The 19428-nt window shown below is 36.7% G+C and overlaps 2 protein-coding genes across 4 annotated transcripts in view; one reads left to right on the top strand and one right to left on the bottom strand.

The window, feature by feature from the left end:
* Window positions 1-19428, top strand: part of LOC136842930 (uncharacterized) — a 90273-nt gene that overhangs the window by 54727 nt on the left and 16118 nt on the right. The gene's annotated exons all lie outside the window — the stretch shown is intronic.
* LOC136842926 (uncharacterized) lies at window positions 7209-17734 on the bottom strand. The gene is made up of 4 exons (XM_067110894.1): window positions 17404-17734; window positions 10421-10560; window positions 9269-9568; window positions 7209-8275 (listed from the first exon to the last, which is right to left on the bottom strand). Exons 2-4 carry the CDS (start codon window positions 10524-10526, stop codon window positions 8055-8057), a joined length of 627 nt encoding a protein of 208 aa, XP_066966995.1. The 5' UTR covers window positions 10527-10560; window positions 17404-17734; the 3' UTR covers window positions 7209-8054.

Genomic DNA, 19428 nt, shown 5'->3' with positions numbered 1-19428 from the left:
TCAGATGAACCTGGGCTTTAGCTAAGAAGAACACTCGGTGACCTTCAGTGTCAAGTAAGAGATCTGTAGCTATTTCTCGTCAGCCTTGAACTCATTCGTCTGGAAATATACCACAGACCGGCTCTTGTTTTTTGATACAAGGTTGGATGAACCTGCCTTTTATTTTCCACCGCGACACTCCTGCGCACGTGCAGGCTGCGATCATTCATGGCTTGCTTGTTGTCATGCAAAATTTGCAAAGCTTTTTGTATTTACGTAGGCGCAGGAAGGTAACACAGTCGTGAATATTTATGCTACAGATAACTGGAACCTATGGCGTTTATGCATCAGCTTTCTACCTCACCATATGACCTGTTGGAATGGGTGTCTCAGGGAAAAGGCGCATGTCACAATCCTTCGAACCCAAGGCATGTCCGGTTTTGTGATGACTCCAGCTCTCTTGCACAGAATTGGCTTGTCTGAGACGTGACTGATTAGAAAGTAGTATCTGATCGTATTAATCATATTTCTGGTGATGCACTGGACCTAGGTGCAACATTTGGTTGTTAACATTGATCACTGGGCTATAGCAGAGCCATTGCACAGCGCCTGTCATCGATTGGGCCTGAGAAATTGCAGAAAATACCAAACATTTCTGGTGGTTTAGACGTGTTGGAAGGTAGTGCAGGTGATGCTGTAAAACTATTTTAGAAGTTATTTGCAATTTAAGACTGAATAGCTTTTTGATGCGTTACTGAATATTCCAGTTGTTATATACTTCATTCAGATTTTATTAATAGATCTTATTTATAGATCTTATGGAAATATAATTTGTAAAAGAAACACAATAAGGAAACTCTGCATGAACTTCAATTTTTCTTGTTTTATGAAGCATTTTATGGTAATTAGTGTCAAGTACCTTGCTGGATACATATAAATATACTATATCTATATCATATATACATAAGTACATATATATATATATATATATATATATATATATATATATATATATATATATATATATATTTATATATATATATGTGTGTGTGTGTGTGTTTGTGTATATATACTATATCTATATCATATATACATAAGTACATACATACATATATATATATATACTATATCTATATCATATATACATAAGTACATATATATATATATATATATATATATACATATATATATATGTATATATATATATAAATATATATATACACATACGCTTAAAAAATCACAGTAGATGCACGTGACTTCAGTGTATAAGCGAATCCCACAAGAAAATGACAGGCAGAAGTTCAGTACCAAGCGCTTTCACGTTTATTAACGCATCGCCTGGGCACAAATGAGGCACAGATGAAAAGAATTTTACAAAATAAACAAAAAGAACAAGAACACCAGATGGTCAACTGTCAAAGGGTAATAGACAGAAACATAATCTAGGATAATCCGGGATCAAGTAGTCACAAAATAAAACCATAGACCTGACTACAAGAGATACGAAAGTTTGACCATACGAAATCCAAAAACGTGTATAAAAGTGAATACCAGATGGTTAATTGCCAAGGGGTAATAAACATAAGGGCAATGCAGGAAAATCCGGGATCACGCGGTCACAAACTAGAACCAAATACTGAGCCAGGATTAATAGAGTAGGCTACTATTAATCCTGTGTTTAACCATAAGAGATACGGAATCCTACCCATTCAAATTGCAGAAACTGAATACTAATTTTGCTTATGTATATATATATATTATATATACATATACATATATATATATATATATATATATATATATATATATATATATATATATATGTATCTAAATCATATATATATAAGTACATATATATATATATATATATATATATATATATATATATATATATATATATATATATATAAATCATATATACATAAGAACATATATATATTATATATACATACATATATAATTTACATATATATCTATATCTATATATCATATATATATACACAAACACACACATATATAAATATATACACATGCATACACACATCAATATATATACTACATATACTGTACACATACATATAATATTATATACACATACACATATAAATCAGAGGGAGAGAAGAAGATACACTTCACGGGAGGATGGTCACTAACAAAGGCCCGCTGGAACGAATGTAGTAATATAATTCTGGGATTTCCTAGGGTGGAACAAGGAAAATCTACCAAGCAGGAGTCAGAGTGGACGATTACAGCAAGGTACATTTCCCGATCGGGCTACCGAACTCGCTTAGAGACAGAGAACTCTAACGTTTGTAAGTTTACCATATTTAACAGATTCTGTGAAAGTAGGTTCTGAAGTGGGGAATTATTGCTGAGGATAGATTTTGCCTTAAAGAAAATGGTTTGTGACGAGAATAACATTATCGTTCAGGGCTGATGAAGAATCTGTGTATGGTAGGATACGTGTGCACCGAGTCATGGCTATATTTAATTTCTTCTTCTCCTCAGTTTAAATGATTATTTTCTCCTATGATTGTATGCTCTTAATCATTATTTTTTTAATATATACATGTATATATATAAATATAAATATATATATATATATATATATACATATATAAATATATATATTTATATACAGTATATATACATATGTACACACATATATATATATATATATATATATATATATATATATATATTTATATGTACATGTGTATATATTTATATATATATATATTTATATATATATATATATATATATATATATATATATATATATATATATATATATATATACTGTATATAATACACACATACACACACGCATAAATACACACGCACACACACACATATATTCACATAAAATATCTTTGCAGTATAATACGGACGGCTGGCTGACTTAGTCACATACAATACCTTCCTCCTTCCTCCTTCGTGACCTTCAGGCGATCCGAATGTTCGTCACGGCCTCATGCATCATTCCTTACTGTTTGTTGTTATTCTTCTCTCTCCTTTGTTCTATTTTCGTTCCATTGACGACTCTGCCAATGAATAGACCTTGTCTGGGCTTGTTTACCAAAACAATCGAGGACGTAAAAATGGACGTGATAATGTACTAATGAAAATGATAATGTTGGTATTTATGTCCCTAATATGGGAGGCGGATGAGTGTGCGTCTACGGCGCAGTAACATGTCCTAGTCACATGTCGGCAACATGTTGCCTGCACATCGTAGACATGTTGCGTGCAAGTTAATGACTTGTTGGTAACCTCAACCAGTTTCTCATATGATTATCTGGCATTAATAATGTTACTAATGTGGGAGATGAATAAGTTGTGCTTTTATGCCACAGTAAAATGTCTTGATCAAATGTCGGGAGTTTGTTGCACACACATCATAAACATGTTATATACAAGTCAGTTACTTGTTGGTAACTTTAACCATTGACTCATATGATTATCTAGCATTAATAATGTCACTAATATGGGAGATGAATAGGTGTGCTTCTCTGTCTGAGTAAAATGTCTTAACCACATGTCAGCAATTTGTTGCACACTCATCATAAACATGTTGTATACAAGTCAGTTACTTGTTGGAAACTTTAACCAGTGCTTCATACGGTTCTCTAGCCTTTGACAAAGGTTTGTTCTCCACAATATTGTTGTTGACTTGTTTTCAGCATTTGTGACTTGTTGTAAACACATTTGTGACTTGTAGTCAACATATTTGCGACTTGTTGTAAACATGTTTGAGACTTGTTGTTAACATGTTTGTGCCTTGTTGTAAACATGTTTGTGACTTGTTTTCAACGCGTATGTGATGAGTTGCTGACATATTTTGCTGTTAATTGGAAGCACACTTAAGTAAATAAGGGAAGGTGCGGGTACTAATGACGTTATTTTGATGATTACAGCGACGGAAAACACATTACGCAGTCACACCGAATTACCATGTTTTGCCATTACTGTCGTTATTGCTTATTCCGTCATTGCTGAGTAATTATGACTAATGGAGAAACTGCGCTGATGTTGTTTTTGCGTAATTTTGGCTAAATGCGTTGTAGGGTTTAGCTTCCTCAGTAATTCATTATATTCATATATGTATATTTTATATATGTACATAATTGTGTTATTCATATATTTATTTTTATTGTTTATATACATATATATGTATATATATATAATATATATTATATATATATATATTATATATTATATATAATATATTATATATATTATATACTGTAGTCCTGAGTTCTCGTCCTTCCCAGGTTCGACCCCACGGGACGGCGAACTTATTATCACTAAAAAATTCCCCTTCGGTAACAGATATGAAAATATATTATTTCCGAGGTAGAGCGAATTGGATATTAATGGACGTTTGTAGCTTTCTGATTATGATATTATATACATATATATATATATATATATATATATATATATATATATATATATGCATATATATATATATATATATATATATATATATATATATATATATATATATATATATATTATATATATATATTATATATATATATATAATCTGTACGGAATTAGCACTCTGCTGACCCTGCGTTCGATTCTCCGACCGGCCAATGAAGAATTAGAGGAATTTATTTGTGGTGATAGAAATTCTTTTCTCGCTATAATGTGGTTCGGATTCCACAATGAGCTGTAGATCCCGTTGCTAGGTAACCAATTAGCAACGGGACCTACAGCTTACTGAGGAATCCGAACCACATTATGACGAGAAATGAGTTTCTATCACCAGCAATAAATCCCTCTAATTCTTCATTGGCCGGTCGGAGAGTCGAATGCTGGGCCAACAGCATGCTAGCCGAGAGCTCTACCCATCCCTCCAATGAAGAACTGTGCTGAAGGTTTAAAATCTCATATATTTTCCTTTTATGAATTTATCAATTAATGTATTAGAATTTTTGAATGTCCTTTTCAATTCAGGTGGTGTAGGAAGCCAGATATAAAGCATATTTATGCCACAAAAACGCAACAGTAGGAATGCCAACTGGTTAACATTTCAGTTTCAGATAATTATATTATAATTCTATAATTATATTATATCAAAGTTGTAACCTGCTTTGTGACCTTGACATTTAGCCCTGAAGGTTAGTATTGGAAAACATACTTAATAAGGAATTACAGATATTGTTTAACAATATGAATTTGCCACAGATCAGTAGCTGATTCCTTAGATTTTTTAAACGTTAGGTTTATTAAACTTGATCAATAGGGAATTATCATTATAACTGATCAGTAGGAAAGAATTCCAAAGAGGTGTATTTAATGATAAACACTTACTCTACAAAAGAGCCTTGACCCTGACCTTCAAACTTCAATGGTCAAACTTGGTTAAATGTGACTATCACAAAGAGCAAATCTCCTATTTATGTGTAGCTAATGGGAAAGAAATGGAGGGAAATGTGTTGCAAAGACTGTTCAAGAATATATGCCACTAATTACAGCACAATGGTACGTTCTTTTTGTAGATATTCTAATACAGAAATATCCTTCTGAACAGAAGTAGCTTTTCATCTAAACCAGGGATAGCTCACCCTGTGTCAACCACTTTGATTTACAGAGGATAATCTCAAGTTGTGTGCTAAAAGTGTCTCAGTGATTGGGTTGACAACCTAATTTTTGTAAATCAATGTCGATCAGTCGTAAGTTGTTCTACCTCAAGTTTGTGGTTGTATGATTCGAAAGTGATTCAAGATGGCTCCTCGGTTTGTTTGGCCATATAGACATCTTTATAGACTGGTGGTAGTATGAACCACACTACAATTGTAAACTTACAGACTACATTGGCTATCTGAAGCATGCCAAAACACATTTGCCTTAATAGAGGACCTTTTAAGGAGAGCCCATCCATCTGCACTGACATAGCCAGCATCAGCTTTGGTTGGAATTCACCCTACATAAAAGTGCCCCATCAAGAGTTCAAGAATTTAGGCTGAAGTCCTAATTGGCCATAACTCAGTCTCTAAGTTGAAGGAAAGTCCAACGGGGCTTCTTGCGACCATGATGTATGAACCATTCCTTGAATCTGGACACCTGTACTGGGATCTTGATAAATGGTATTCTCACCAAGGTCTAGAAGGTATCAGAAAGAACTAATCCGGAAAGCAGCCGTAAAGTAATGCCCAGAAATGGTGATAAAGTTGCTGTATACGTAATTAGGTCCCACCTTCAGTATGCCAAGAGAAAACTGATGACATCTTTGTGCCTGTTGGAACCGTCAAAACCTGACAAACGGCCCATTGAGTGATTTTAATAAAGGGGAAAAAAGTTTGTTGGATACAGTAAATGGTACATAGGATAATCTAATTTCTCTCAAATTATAGGTATTTATAGACCTAGGTATTGTTATGGGGCTATTAAGCATCTGAAACCCAACAGACCCCTAAGGGTAGCTATATCCTAGGAGCCATCCCTGTCTTATTAAGATAATGAGTTATTTCACCGGGTCCAAGTTGTTCCTGTCGCCTACTGCGTTCATCAACTTCCTGAGGACAATATTCAAACAAATTGACAATGGATTGATTGATGTTGTAAAGATATATACAAACATGTCCACTGCTAGAACCATCAAGCTATTCTAGATGACACCTGTGAATTGGATGCTGCATCCTTAAACATCCTTGAGCAAGTGTTCTAGGGCAGTCTTCTGCAGTACAAATGCCCAATTCTTTACATAATTGGAATCATTTCACCGAATAGATTGCATTTTAATGCAATCTTCTCTCAGACTGTTGCTTTCTAACATAGATAGTATATAGTTGTATTTGAAAGAAGATTTCTATGAACATCCTATTTAAAACTGTGTTATATAATCTAGTGAAAATAGTGAGTAACTTATAGCTCAACTTGTGTACAGGTAACACCAAGGTAACTTGAAGGCAATTAGGTAATGATGATCATACTTAGGCTAGCCTGCACAAGTCATGTATAACAGATAACTAGATGAAAAATGTCTATATTTGGTGACCTATGTCCCCCAAAAATAATGCTAATTAGGATTCACCATGTGCATTGATGTGTGTGATTTCAATTAGTTATGTAGCAGGTCTGCAAATATATACAGATAGTATGAATAAGATTTGATTAAGTTACATGGATGTTGTAGTGAATTTTTTTACAAATTTAAAACAAAAACTAAACTTAGGTTGATGAACAAGTGTGTGCCTTGTTTTAGTAACATGACATTCTAAAAGAAAATAGAATTTATTGAAGTAAAAGTTGTCTACAAATAATAACGGCATTTTGATATAAAATAATTAGATAAGTCCAGAATATTATCGTACGACTATTTAAATGCAGACATGAGTATATAGTACAATATATACATGAAAAGAATACTGATACATTATGGAATATTTTAGTACATAATTATGGACGCGTGACAGTAAAAACATTTTTATCTAGGGTGTGCTGAAGTCCACTGCAATAATTACCTATGTTTTAATTCATAAAAAAGGTCAATATAATTTTGAGTTTATCATAATCCTACAGGTTTCGTCAGTCATTCACAGCAGCTATTGAGTGATATAGTCTTTGTATCATTATTCTCAAAATCAACGATCATTTACACTCCTGCGGTAGGACTACTATCGTGTCCCAAGGGCAGTAAGGAACTAAGATCAGGACCCACGTATAAGTAGGTCCTAGCAGTGCAAGGATCTGAAGCCTCATTGTCACTCCAAACTCTTGCTTGATGTTAGATGTATTGCTCAACAAAGTACTTCGGCGACATAGCTCATTTTTGGCACTCATTTGTCAACGCTTCTTTCAATCCGATGTGGAAGTGTATGCAGGTCCCACAGGGAACATATTCAGTGTTCGCCTGATTGTGCACTTACATCAGTAGAAGCACTGTGCATTTTTCCTAACTTTTGCTCCACTTTTAGGAACCACTTTCAACCAGTTCCACTGAACTCCTTCCATTTCAATAACTTAGTTTGGCTCTCAGTATGGACCAGTCAGATCCAGAGGACCTGAGGACCTACGCCTACTCTGAGCATCACAGCACAAGGACAAGACTCTAGCTCCCCAGATCAGACGTACAAGGTGGCGTCTCTCTTTGGCCTCATCCTTTTGGACAAGGGGAAGAGGTTGGCGTTTCTTCTCGCCCTTCGTCTCCGGATGAAGCAGATGGTGGTGGCGACGATCACTACCACGATAAACAGAGCGCCCAACGCCATGAGGATAATCGTCAGGCTGGAGTAGGGGCACTTCCGCCACCACAAGTCAGCTTCTTTCATGGCCGCGGCTTCGTCTGCGGGGAAAGAATGGAGAGTTAGTTCCTCTGGTTTATGAGAGGGTTGATTAAAAGATAATGGCACACCTGTCCTGTCAAAAATGAGAATAATGCTTCTGTAATACTGGCCATTGTATTGTGTTTAAAAAATGTTTACTGTATTAGGGTACTCTACATGTTAAAGAGTCTCGTGTTATTTCATTCGGTTTATACATTTTTGGTGGTACTTAACATGGATGACACTGTTATGAAGAACTTGGATAAGTCCTCCACCTACTGAATAAGATCAGCGAGAAGAAGTCAAGGCTTTGCCTCTAACATACCTTATTTTGACAAGATTTTACAATAGTTCAGAATGCTTCTGCATAATTCAATTGACTGATATTAATTTTTACACAAGATTAACCCAGCATTTCAAGAACAATGACAATTTTAAGAGCTACTTTGAAATGAAAACTCTGATATTTTCCTCAAGCAGTAGTATTATTAGAAAAGGAATTTCTAGTAGCTTTCCCCTCAGTGAAAGTAAGCAGTGGGACTGTCCTTGTGTCGGACCTTTGTTTTTCGTGAAGTTAAAGAAAAAGCTGTTGTCATTAGATAATAGACAGGAAATTTACCCATTTTTCCTACAAAAGGTATGTCTGTGCTTTACTAAAACAATGAGAAGTGGACAGTTTTCTGTTGTCATCAGAAAATAGACTGACAAAAGGCCATTTTTTTTTCTGTTAGAAAATACCGTATGTCCATACTTTACTGAAAGAGTGAGAATGGGACATCTTTTGTTGTCACCAGAAAAGTGTTAGAAAAAAGGACGGTTTTTCCATAAAAAAAAGTATGTCCATACCTTATCAAAGCAATTAGAAGTAGACATTTTTTCTGTTGTCATCAGAAAATAGCCAGAAAAAGGCTATTTTTCCTTATAAAAGTATACCTGTGCTTTGCTGAAACTAGAGAAGTGGACACTTCTGTCTTCATCAGAAAATAGCCAGAACAAAAGGGGGACAACATTACCTTCATCACAGGAGACAAAACCGTAGGACCAGTTGTCCAACTGCAGAAGCTCGCCTGGGTAGTCATAGCTTGTACCACGTCTGGTGAAAGTATAACTCTGGTCCGATCTATTCTCTGGGTCCTTTTTGGTCACGGAATATAGGTAACCAGCTGTGAGACCGACCTCGTCCTTGTAAGACACTCTGCCAGAGAACATGATCCACGTCTTGGGAGCTAAGTTACCCAGCTTCCTCAGGTTCAGGAGACGAGGTGTGTAGAGCGTGGTGGGCATTGAGTCTGAAGCGGGTTTGTACAGGCAGTCTGGAAAAGAATTCTTGATTTAGTGGAATGATCTCAAAGGCATTATTAAGACAGCTTACTGAAATCGTTGGCTGAATCCTATACCTGCACCTCGTGACACTTTTTAAGGATTCTTGATTTTATAGTGTCCTCTAAGGTATTACAATGGCAGCTTGCTGGAAACATTGGCTGAATCTCCTACCTGTATCTAACACTTTTAATGAGTGAGATTTGTCTCTGCAGGGAAGAATCATGGAACAGTCTCTAACTGTATACATCACTCAGTAAACTAGGTCTATTTTTTTCACTGGAAAATAATGAAGATTAGATTCATATAACTACTTTTCCATCGTCATTCCCATAATATTTATGAATTACTGTTTGGTACAATGAAACTGGTTTAGAGAACGTTACATAAGGGTATGGAGAGCAAAATGCCTCTTCAACGAATTTTGGAGGGAGTTTTTCAAAAACTCTGTAGTCAAAGGCCAGCTCGTAAAAGTCGACCAAAAGTGAACTAACATTAAGAACTTTGTTGAAAACTTCAGTGCTTGTTGAATTCGACAGCTTTTTGAGTTCACCAAAACTATAATAATCACCATGGACTTGTTTAATCACGTCCCCCACTATTCTTGCTTTAGAAGAGTGGTTCTTAATCTTTTTTCAGTGCCTGTACCCCTTGATGCCTCAGAAAATGTTCTCGTACCCCCATCCAATATAAATACAATACAAACATATGATAAATATACAGTAAAATTATGCAGTACCATTGCACTGGCTATCATGTCTCGTACCCCCAGGTTTAAACAGGTACCCCAGGTTAAGAACCACTGCTTTAGAAAAACATGCAAAGAACAAGAATGTGAGACTTACTACTGAATTCCCAAGGACTCAGTTCTCCCAGTTCTTCCATATTGACAGTCGCCAGGAACTCGACCATCAGAAGCAACAAAGGGAGTTCGAAGTGTTTCGGAAGCATCTTCTTATGATCTTTCAGTCAGTCGATGATTTTTCTGTGGGATGGAGAGAAACAGGATTAAGATGCTTCAGGATAGTTAAATTGTCTGGGTTTTAGTCTGTAACATTTTATTCTGTAAAAGATAAATACTGTGCGCAATGGCTAGCAATAACATAGGTCAATGTTCATCAGTAAAATCCCTTCCTGTTACAGGCACCAGATTCATGAACAGAATAAAATTCATAGCCAGCTTCAAGACACCACTGGAGAGAGGTGTTGTCTCAAAACTGTCCGTGAATTGCTCTACAGATTTAGAACTTTTGGGTCTGACATCTCGAACCTGTGTGTGAATTACCCTCAAGTCTTTGATCTTTTGGTTTTGAAGCGTCAAAACTGTCTGTGAATTACTTTATTGGTTTAGAACTTTCGGTTTTTACATATCGAAACTGTCTGTGAATTACGCTCAAGTCTTTGATCTTTTGGTTTTGAAGTGTCAAAACTGTCTGTGAATTACTTTCAGGCTTTGGTCTTTTGGTTCGAGTCTTTAAAACTCTCTTTGAATTACTTTACGGATTTAGAACTTTTGGGTTTGGCATCTCGAAACTGTCTGTGAATTACGCTGAAGTCTTTGATCTTTTGGTTTTGAAGTGTCAAAACTGTCAGTGAGAAACTCTACACGTTTAGAACGTTCGGTTTTTACATATCGAAACTGTCTGTGAATTACGCTCAAAGCTTTGATCGTTTGGTTTTGAAGTGTCGAAACTCTGTGAATTACGCTCAAGGCTTTGGTCTTTTGGTTCGAGGCTTTAAAACTCTCTGTTAATCACTCGACATGTTTCGAACTTTTGGTTCAGGCGTCTCGAAGCTGTCTGTGAATTACGCTCAAGTCTTTGATCTTTTGGTTTTGAAGTGTCAAAACCGTCTGTGAATTACTTTACAGGTTTAGAACTTTTGATTTTGCTTATCGAAACTGTCAGTGAATTACGCGCAAAGCTTTGATCTTCTGATTTTGAAGCCTTAAAACTTAATTGTGATTTAAGCTTTATGTCCCAAAAACTTGTGGTCTGGATGTCTCGAATCTTTCTGTGAATTACATTACCCTCTAGACTTGAGACTTGTGGTGTTACTACATTCATCATTGTTCGATTTAGACCTTCTGATGCCATTCCTTCTAATTCTTTGTTGTTCTAACAACAAAGATCAAGGAGGTATCTTACCAATGACTCATGTATTACCAAACAAGAGATTGCATTATTCATGACCTACTCATTGTCTTTCTTGTATGACTTGTGTACTGGAAGTCTAAATTACCATATCCTGTATTTAATAAGAACCGTTCAAACTGACATCTTGTCTACATTTCTCTACAGAAATGCTGAGCACAAAGTTATTTTCACCAAAGCTACAAAAAGTGGTAGTAGGCCCTAGACCTGAAAATACCTTAGGTACAGTAGTATGCACTTACTGCAAATGGGCTGTATTTTTATAATAGACACAGCACACTCATACAGAGAGACTGAGAGACAGTGGGCAAATTCTTATTATGAACAAAATCTCTTAATGATAGGATAGGAACCCTTTTTCTACAACAGGCTTCAAAAAGAATTCAGCTTTCTGTACAGTGACCCAAGTTAGGTAGGAATGTGCTGGGAATTGTATTCTTGTAGGAGACCCAATGGAAAACCAGTTTGTAAATAAGAATGAACAAATAAAAAATGCGCCGAAGTTTCTTCGGCGCAATTGAGTTTTCTGCACAGCGTACGATGGTGCATAAAACTTTCAACCACGGTCCATGAAACTCTTAGCTTCGGCCCAAGAAACTCAGCCACGGTCCGTTGGTAGCCTCATCCACGGCCCATGAAACTCAGCCACGGTCCGGTGGTGGCCTGTGTTGTTGGTACTTATAGCGATGCCAGAAGTACGATTATGGCTAATTTTAACCTTAAATAAAATGAAAATTACTGAGGGTGGAGGGCTGCAATTTGGTATGTTTGATGATTGGAGGGTGGATGATCGACATCCCAATTTGCAGTCCTCTAGCCTCAGTAGTTTTTAAGATCTGAGAGCGGACAGAAAAAGTGCGGACGGACAGCCATAGCCGGCACAATAGCTTTCTTTTACAGAAAACTAAAACCAGAGTTTATAAATAGGAATAATTCTAAGTAAAATGAATGCGTTGACAATTACAGCAGATGATTTCAAGCGACATAATTTTGTAAAGAGATAATACAGTAGTTTCAGAGGTATTTCGTGGAGAGTGCTTAAATTTTGAGTTTGTGGATTATCTAAACCTATGTAAAGGTACACAGACACGTTTGGAATAGGTAATTGTACTGTAGAAAGCACTATTTCCCACTGCAGTATAGTGAATATGTTGAAAAAAATTAATATCGGTTTTGTTACCAGTAAGGAATTATAAAAGAGGATTCAGGATTAGCTGGTATCAGGTCATACGTAAAAATAACATTTCGTTTTAAATCGAGTCATGAATTACATCCTGTCGATTGCAAGGGCTTCTTTTCCTTTCCCTCAGGAAGGATACTTAAGACTGTACTATTTATAGTGTATTTCTGTGTTTCCTATTTCCTATTACCTTCTGTAACTTCTTTCAAATGAACACTGTAATATTCTTTGGAAGCTTGAATTTCAAGTCAGTGGCCCCTTTGCTGGGCTTGTTCCATATGAATACGGTTCATGGTCTGAATAATAATCATAATTGTCACTATTGGATAAAGATATATGCATTCAAGGCCGGCTAGGGAGATATAGGACGCAACCTATATACTTAATATAGGACACAATCTATATATACTTAGTATATAGAACAGACAATTTAATTCACAGATAGACTGAGGAGTTACAGCCATTAAAGGATGCGAGGATTCTTCTCTCTCAATGAGCCATTTTTCCAAGAATGGGGTCTCTCTAGAAAAGACAAATGACAGTCTCTGACACAATGAGCCGTTTTCCTAGAATGGGGTCTCTCTCTAGAAAGGACAGAAGGCAGGCTCTGACACAATAAGCCGTTTTCCTAGAATGGGCTCTCTCTAGAAAACACAAAAGACATTTTCTGATACAATGAGCAGTTTTTCTAGAATGGGGTCTGTCTAGGAAAGTCAAAAGACAGTCCCACACACGATGAGCCGTCTTCCTAGGGTGGCGTGGCTCTAGAAAAGACAAAAGACATTCTCTGACCCAATGAGCGGTTTTCCTAGGATGGGGTCTCTCTAGAAAAGACAAAAGACAGTCTCTGACACAATGAGCTGTTTTTCTAGAATGGGGTCTCTCTAGGAAAAAACAAAAGACATTCTCTGACCCAGTGAGCGGTTTTCCTAGAGTGGGGTGGCTCTAGAAAAGACAAAAGACAGTCTCTGACACAATGAGCGGTTTTTCTAGAATGGGGTCTGTCTAGAAAATCCAAAAGACATTCTCTGACACATTCATTCTCTCGCTGCTAAAATCTACAACAGCAGTCGGTTCATATTCTTAAGTACCTGTATTAATCAGCCAAGTCCATTATTATTATTATTATATTATTATTATTATTATTATTATTATTATTATTATTATTATTAAGGGGTGGTGGTAGTTGGGGGTCGGGGAAATATACATTCGTTTGGCATCTTGGCAACGTCATTGTACTATAGCTGACCTAATTATAACTCCTAAATTAAGCTTCAGCGAAGGCTTGGATACGCGAACTATTTTTATAATGTGCACACTTTCAGCTCGTCAAAACCGTGCAGAGGATTCTTTCCGGAGAGAGAGAGAGAGAGAGAGAGAGAGAGAGAGAGAGAGAGAGCATTACAAAGGAAAAGGTGTGCTGGTTCATATAGGTCTTATAAGATCACATATGCCGATGCGACGCTCGTAAAAATCTTGCGAAGGATTCGTTTCGAAGAGAGAGAGAGAGAGAGAGAGAGAGAGAGAGAGAGAGAGAGAGAGAGAGAGAGCGGTGGAGGGGGAGGAATAAAGTATTAAAGGAAAAGGTGGGCAGCTATAAGTCTAATAAAACCACATAGGCCGATACGACCCTCGTAAAAATCTTGCGAAGGATTCGTTTCGAAGAGAGAGAGAGAGAGAGAGAGAGAGAGAGAGAGAGAGAGAGAGGTGGATGCGGGGAGGAATGGAGCCTTAGAAAGGAAAAGGTGGGCAGAGGTACAGGTCGTGTAAGGCCATACATAGACCGATGGGACGCTATGAAGAAGCCATTTACGCACACACACACATACATACACACACACACACACACACACACAAAGTAGGCATCTCAGGGCACACATACTGGGGCATGCTTCTGACGTGCCCGTCTAGCGATCTGGCAAACTGACGCGCCTTTTGGCACGTTGCAAATTCCTTTGAAGAGGAGCACCAAACTCATGAAACTATAAGATTCAAGAATGTAGTTTCTGTTTGGAGTATATCTTTAAATATGAACCTTTGTCGAATCTATACGTCGTTTGTTATGCACAGCGAAATGTTTTAACGTATCTGGCGTACGTGTTTAACAAGCTATAGTGTAAAAAGTATTAGTTTTTGTTGTAAATTCACTTACGCTGCTACAATTGTTTCCCGGAAGTGTGTTGAGTCTAGCGATCGTCAGCCATTAGCGCAAGTGTTCATGTTCAGACTTCCTTTGTTATTTCATCGCTGTATATCTTTAAATTGTGAAATTTGTTACTAAATGCATTCGCCTTTAAGGCCTCAAGACTGTTTTGAAAGACTTGAAAAGTCTAGGAACTAAACAGTTACTTTCTGGGGCGTTTAGTAAATCTAGCAATTATTTCAAGCGTTTAGACTTCCTTTATTATTTCATCGTTGCATTTCTATAAATTATAAAAGTTTTTACTAAAATGACATTAGCCTTAGAGGCTCAAAACTGTTTTAAGACTTGAAAAGTCTAAGAACTAAACAGCCTCTTCCGAGGCGTGCGGTTAGTCTAGCTGTTATTGCAAACGTTTCGACTTCATTTGTCATTTCATCGTTGCATATCTCTAGCTGACAGAGGTTTTAGACAAAATCGTCATTCACTTTAGAAGCTCAAAACTGTCTCAAAAGACTTGAAAAGAAAGACTTGAGAAGTCTAAGAACTGAACAGTCACTTCCCGTGACTCAACGGCTTTTCCATTTAACATGACTAAATAACGGGGTTGCGGCCGGGGCTGTTAGCTGTTAGCAGAACATGCAAGACTTATTTTGACGTGTATTCAACTTCGCTGTGAGACATTCGCTCACTGTCCCAGGTCACTGTCTGCCCCATCACTCTCGTGAATAACCTGCCGTCAGTCACAATCATACAGTGATGCCTGGGAGTCAGCTAAAGCTTCGTATATGCTTTGCTAAGGTCCTTGACGAAGCAGCTCGTGGAAAATTAAGCTGCGGTGGTCTTTGACAAAGCAATGGCGTGTACACGAAGCGTTCGGGCTAAATTTAACATGTCATACCATCGATATGGTACTAAGCCGGCTGCAGACATCAGCATGGTACCCTTGCTCTAAGGCGTTGGAAGGGATAAGAAGCCTGATGTGGACCTCTGGAGTCTGTTAAACCAACACAGACCACCAAAACCTCAAAAAAAAAAGTGGTCGTACTAAATTTAACATGTCATATCATCGATATGGTACTAAGCCGGTTTTTCATGTTAGCGTGGTGCCTTGTCCTAAGGTGTTGGAGCCTGATGTGGACCTCTGGAGTCTGTTAAACCAACACAGAACCCCTTAAATTGTAAGAAATATCCTGCAATTTATTCATCTTGGCCCCAAATGAAAAAAAAAAGGAAAAATGCTGTCACTTGAAGATTCTCAAGGGCACGAACGTAACACTATAGCGTCAGAAGCAGCAGCCCTCATGTGTAATGAAATACCTCCTACCTCCTCCCTCTACCTCTTGCTCCTACCTCCTCCTCCCCCTTCTACTCCTTAGCTGACACCACCACTGCCAGCAACCTCTACCTACACGCCGTGATGCTGCTGCCACATGTATGTGAAGAATGTAGCGAATAACTTTTTAAAAAGCGATACAGCAGGTGTTATAGGCTTATGTAGACTTGACCGAGACCCTACATAGGCCTATACAGCAACAGTCATTCCTCTCTCTCTCTCTCTCTCTCCTCTCTCTCCTCTCTCTCCTCTCTCTCTCTCCTGTAGACGCAGTCACTCAGTCACTCCTCAACAACCTGTTAAGGTCTAATATTCCCGCACGCAATTCTTCATGGCTTTTTTTTTCTTGCTTTCCATCTACGATTCGACATCGTCTCTTTTTCGACACATCCGTCGAATAGGGGACTTTTGTCTACTTATAGATGTAGGCTATATAGACTTGATTAAGATCCTACTGGCCTATAAAACAAGATTCAAGCAACTTTGCTCTCTCTCTCTCTCTCTCTCTCTCTCTCTCTCTCTCTCTCTCTCTCTCTCTCTCTCAGACGGAGTCACTCCTCAACAACCTGTAAGTCTAAATCTATGACCCGACATCGTCCCTTTTTCGACACATCCGTCGAATAGGAGATTTTGTCTACTTATAGATGTAGGCTATATAGACTTGGCTAAGATCTATAGGCCTATAAAACAGCAGGCACTCCATTTAGAACTCTCTCTCTCTCTCTCTCTCTCTCTCTCTCTCTCTCTCTCTCTCTCTTGTAGACGGAATCACTCCTCAACAACCTGTAAGTCTAATTTACGATTCGACAGTCTGTCTAATAGGAGATTTTGTTTACTTATATAGATGTATATAGACTGGTTAAGACCCTATATAGTCCTATACAACAACAGCAACCCACTTTGAACACACTCATGTAGACGCAATCACTCAACAACAGCTTGTAAGTCTAAACTTCATTTCGACAACGTCTCTCTTTTTTTTAGACACACCTGTCGAATAGAAGGCTCCGTCTACTTACGTCGGGTTACGCGTTTGAAGAAGCCTCTCTGATGTTGTTTTATAATCCGGTTGTTCTTCGGGAGAGACAGCCTGGCGGCGCGAAACAACGCGCGTATAAAGAGTTTGCCACCGGGAGCAGAGAGACAGACTGTTAGCTAGACCGATGTGGCTTTGGCTCGAGTGATGATGACATAGACGAACTCACGAACGCTATAACTGGGCCCAGGTTGGGTCCCTTGGCACCTGGTTGGGTCCCTTGGCCCCTAGTCCCTAGACTAGAGACTCTAGTCTCCCCTCCCCCAAGACCAAGGGGACGTAACCCCAGTAGGACCGTTTCCTTCCATCAAAACGCCGGAAATTATGTAGACGTTTTTGTAGGTGGAGTATCTAAAAGATGAGAAGGGCCAATATGTTTTAACTGATAACTTTGTAGTTTTATAGGCATATATATATGTATATATATATATATATATATATATATATATATATATGTATGTATGAATATATATATATATAATATATATATATATATATATATATACATATATATATATACATATATATATATATACATATATATATATATACATATATATATATATATATATATATATATATTGATATATATATATATATATATATATATATATATATATATATATATATATATATATATATGTACACACACATATATATATATATGTATATATATGTATGTATATATAAATATAAATATATATATATATATATATATATATATATATATATATATATATATATATATATATATTCCCAAGTTATAATGAATTCGAAATTCAACAGTATTTAGGGGCTTAACGTATCTCTCTCTCTCTCTCTCTCTCTCTCTCTCTCTCTCTCTCTCTCTCTCTCTCTCTCTCTCTCTCTCTCACCGGATGCTTTTGATAGATAAAGAAAAAAAGACGGTGAAAGTGTTACAAACTATTGATGATAATTTCAGCACCAAATTACCCTCGTCCTCTTATTAGAGCCACGAGATTGATCCCGTGGGTGGGGAGGGGAGCGGAATGGGAGATGGGAAAGGGAAGTTATCAGACTAATTCTCTGAAAATATAAGTATTTTTTATTTTAAATTTATATTTTTGAACTTTTCATTGTATATGATTGAGGAAAATATTTGTTTGTAGCACTATTAAAGATAGAAAAAACATATGTTAAAGTATATTTGAAATATACTTTAACAATTTTATATATGTATATATATATATATATATATATATATATATATATATATATATATATATCTATATATATATGTATGTATATATATATATGTATATATATATATGTATATATAATGTATATATGTATATATATATGTATATATATATATATATATATATATATATATATATATATATATATATATATATAATTGTTGTTTATGAACTAAACACAAACAAGACTTTATAACGGGATAAAAATGATATATCAGTACTCCGTAGTTCATTTAAATTTAAGAAATTACAATTCATGTATTAGAATTGATCCCATAAGCCAGAAATTGTATACATTTTAGTTGTCTGTAAAAGAAAACTATTGTGCCGGCTTTGTCTGTCCGTCTGCACTTTTTCTGTCCTCCCTCATATCTTAAAAACTACTGAGGCTAGAGGGCTGCAAATTGGTATGTTGATCATCCAAGCTCCAATCATCAAACATACCAAATTGCAGCCATCTAGCCTTAGTAGTTTTTATTTTATTTGAGGTTAAGGTTAGCCATAAGCCGTGCTTCTGGCAACGACATAGGATAGGCCACCACCGTGCCTTGGTTCAAGTTTCACGGGCTGTGGGTCATACAGCATTCTACCGAGACCACCGAAAGATAGATCTATTTTCGGTGGCCTTAATTATACGCCGTAGCGGCTGTACAGAAAACTCTACTGCGCCGAAAAAACTTCGGCGCATATTTTACTTGTTTATTATTTTATCGATTTAGAGTCGAGTCATACTCAACGATTTCACAAAATGTCGAATTCTGAAGAGACCCCACGAATTGAATTGCCAT

This window comes from Macrobrachium rosenbergii, chromosome 10, assembly GCF_040412425.1.
Source record: "Macrobrachium rosenbergii isolate ZJJX-2024 chromosome 10, ASM4041242v1, whole genome shotgun sequence".
Taxonomy (NCBI): Eukaryota; Metazoa; Arthropoda; class Malacostraca; order Decapoda; family Palaemonidae; genus Macrobrachium; species Macrobrachium rosenbergii.
This window is presented reverse-complemented; position numbering and strand designations above follow the sequence as displayed.

Bases quoted from the DNA above. Each gene is read 5' to 3' on its own strand.
- LOC136842926 (XM_067110894.1), bottom strand. From the start codon at position 10,526: ATGCTTCCGAAACACTTCGAACTCCCTTTGTTGCTTCTGATGGTCGAG. The intron at 9,569-10,420 runs GTAAGTCTCACA...ATTCTTTTCCAG, and splicing joins GAGTCCTTGGGAATTCAGTA to ACTGCCTGTACAAACCCGCT. The intron at 8,276-9,268 runs GTAATGTTGTCC...CTTTCCCCGCAG, and splicing joins TTTTGTCTCCTGTGATGAAG to ACGAAGCCGCGGCCATGAAA.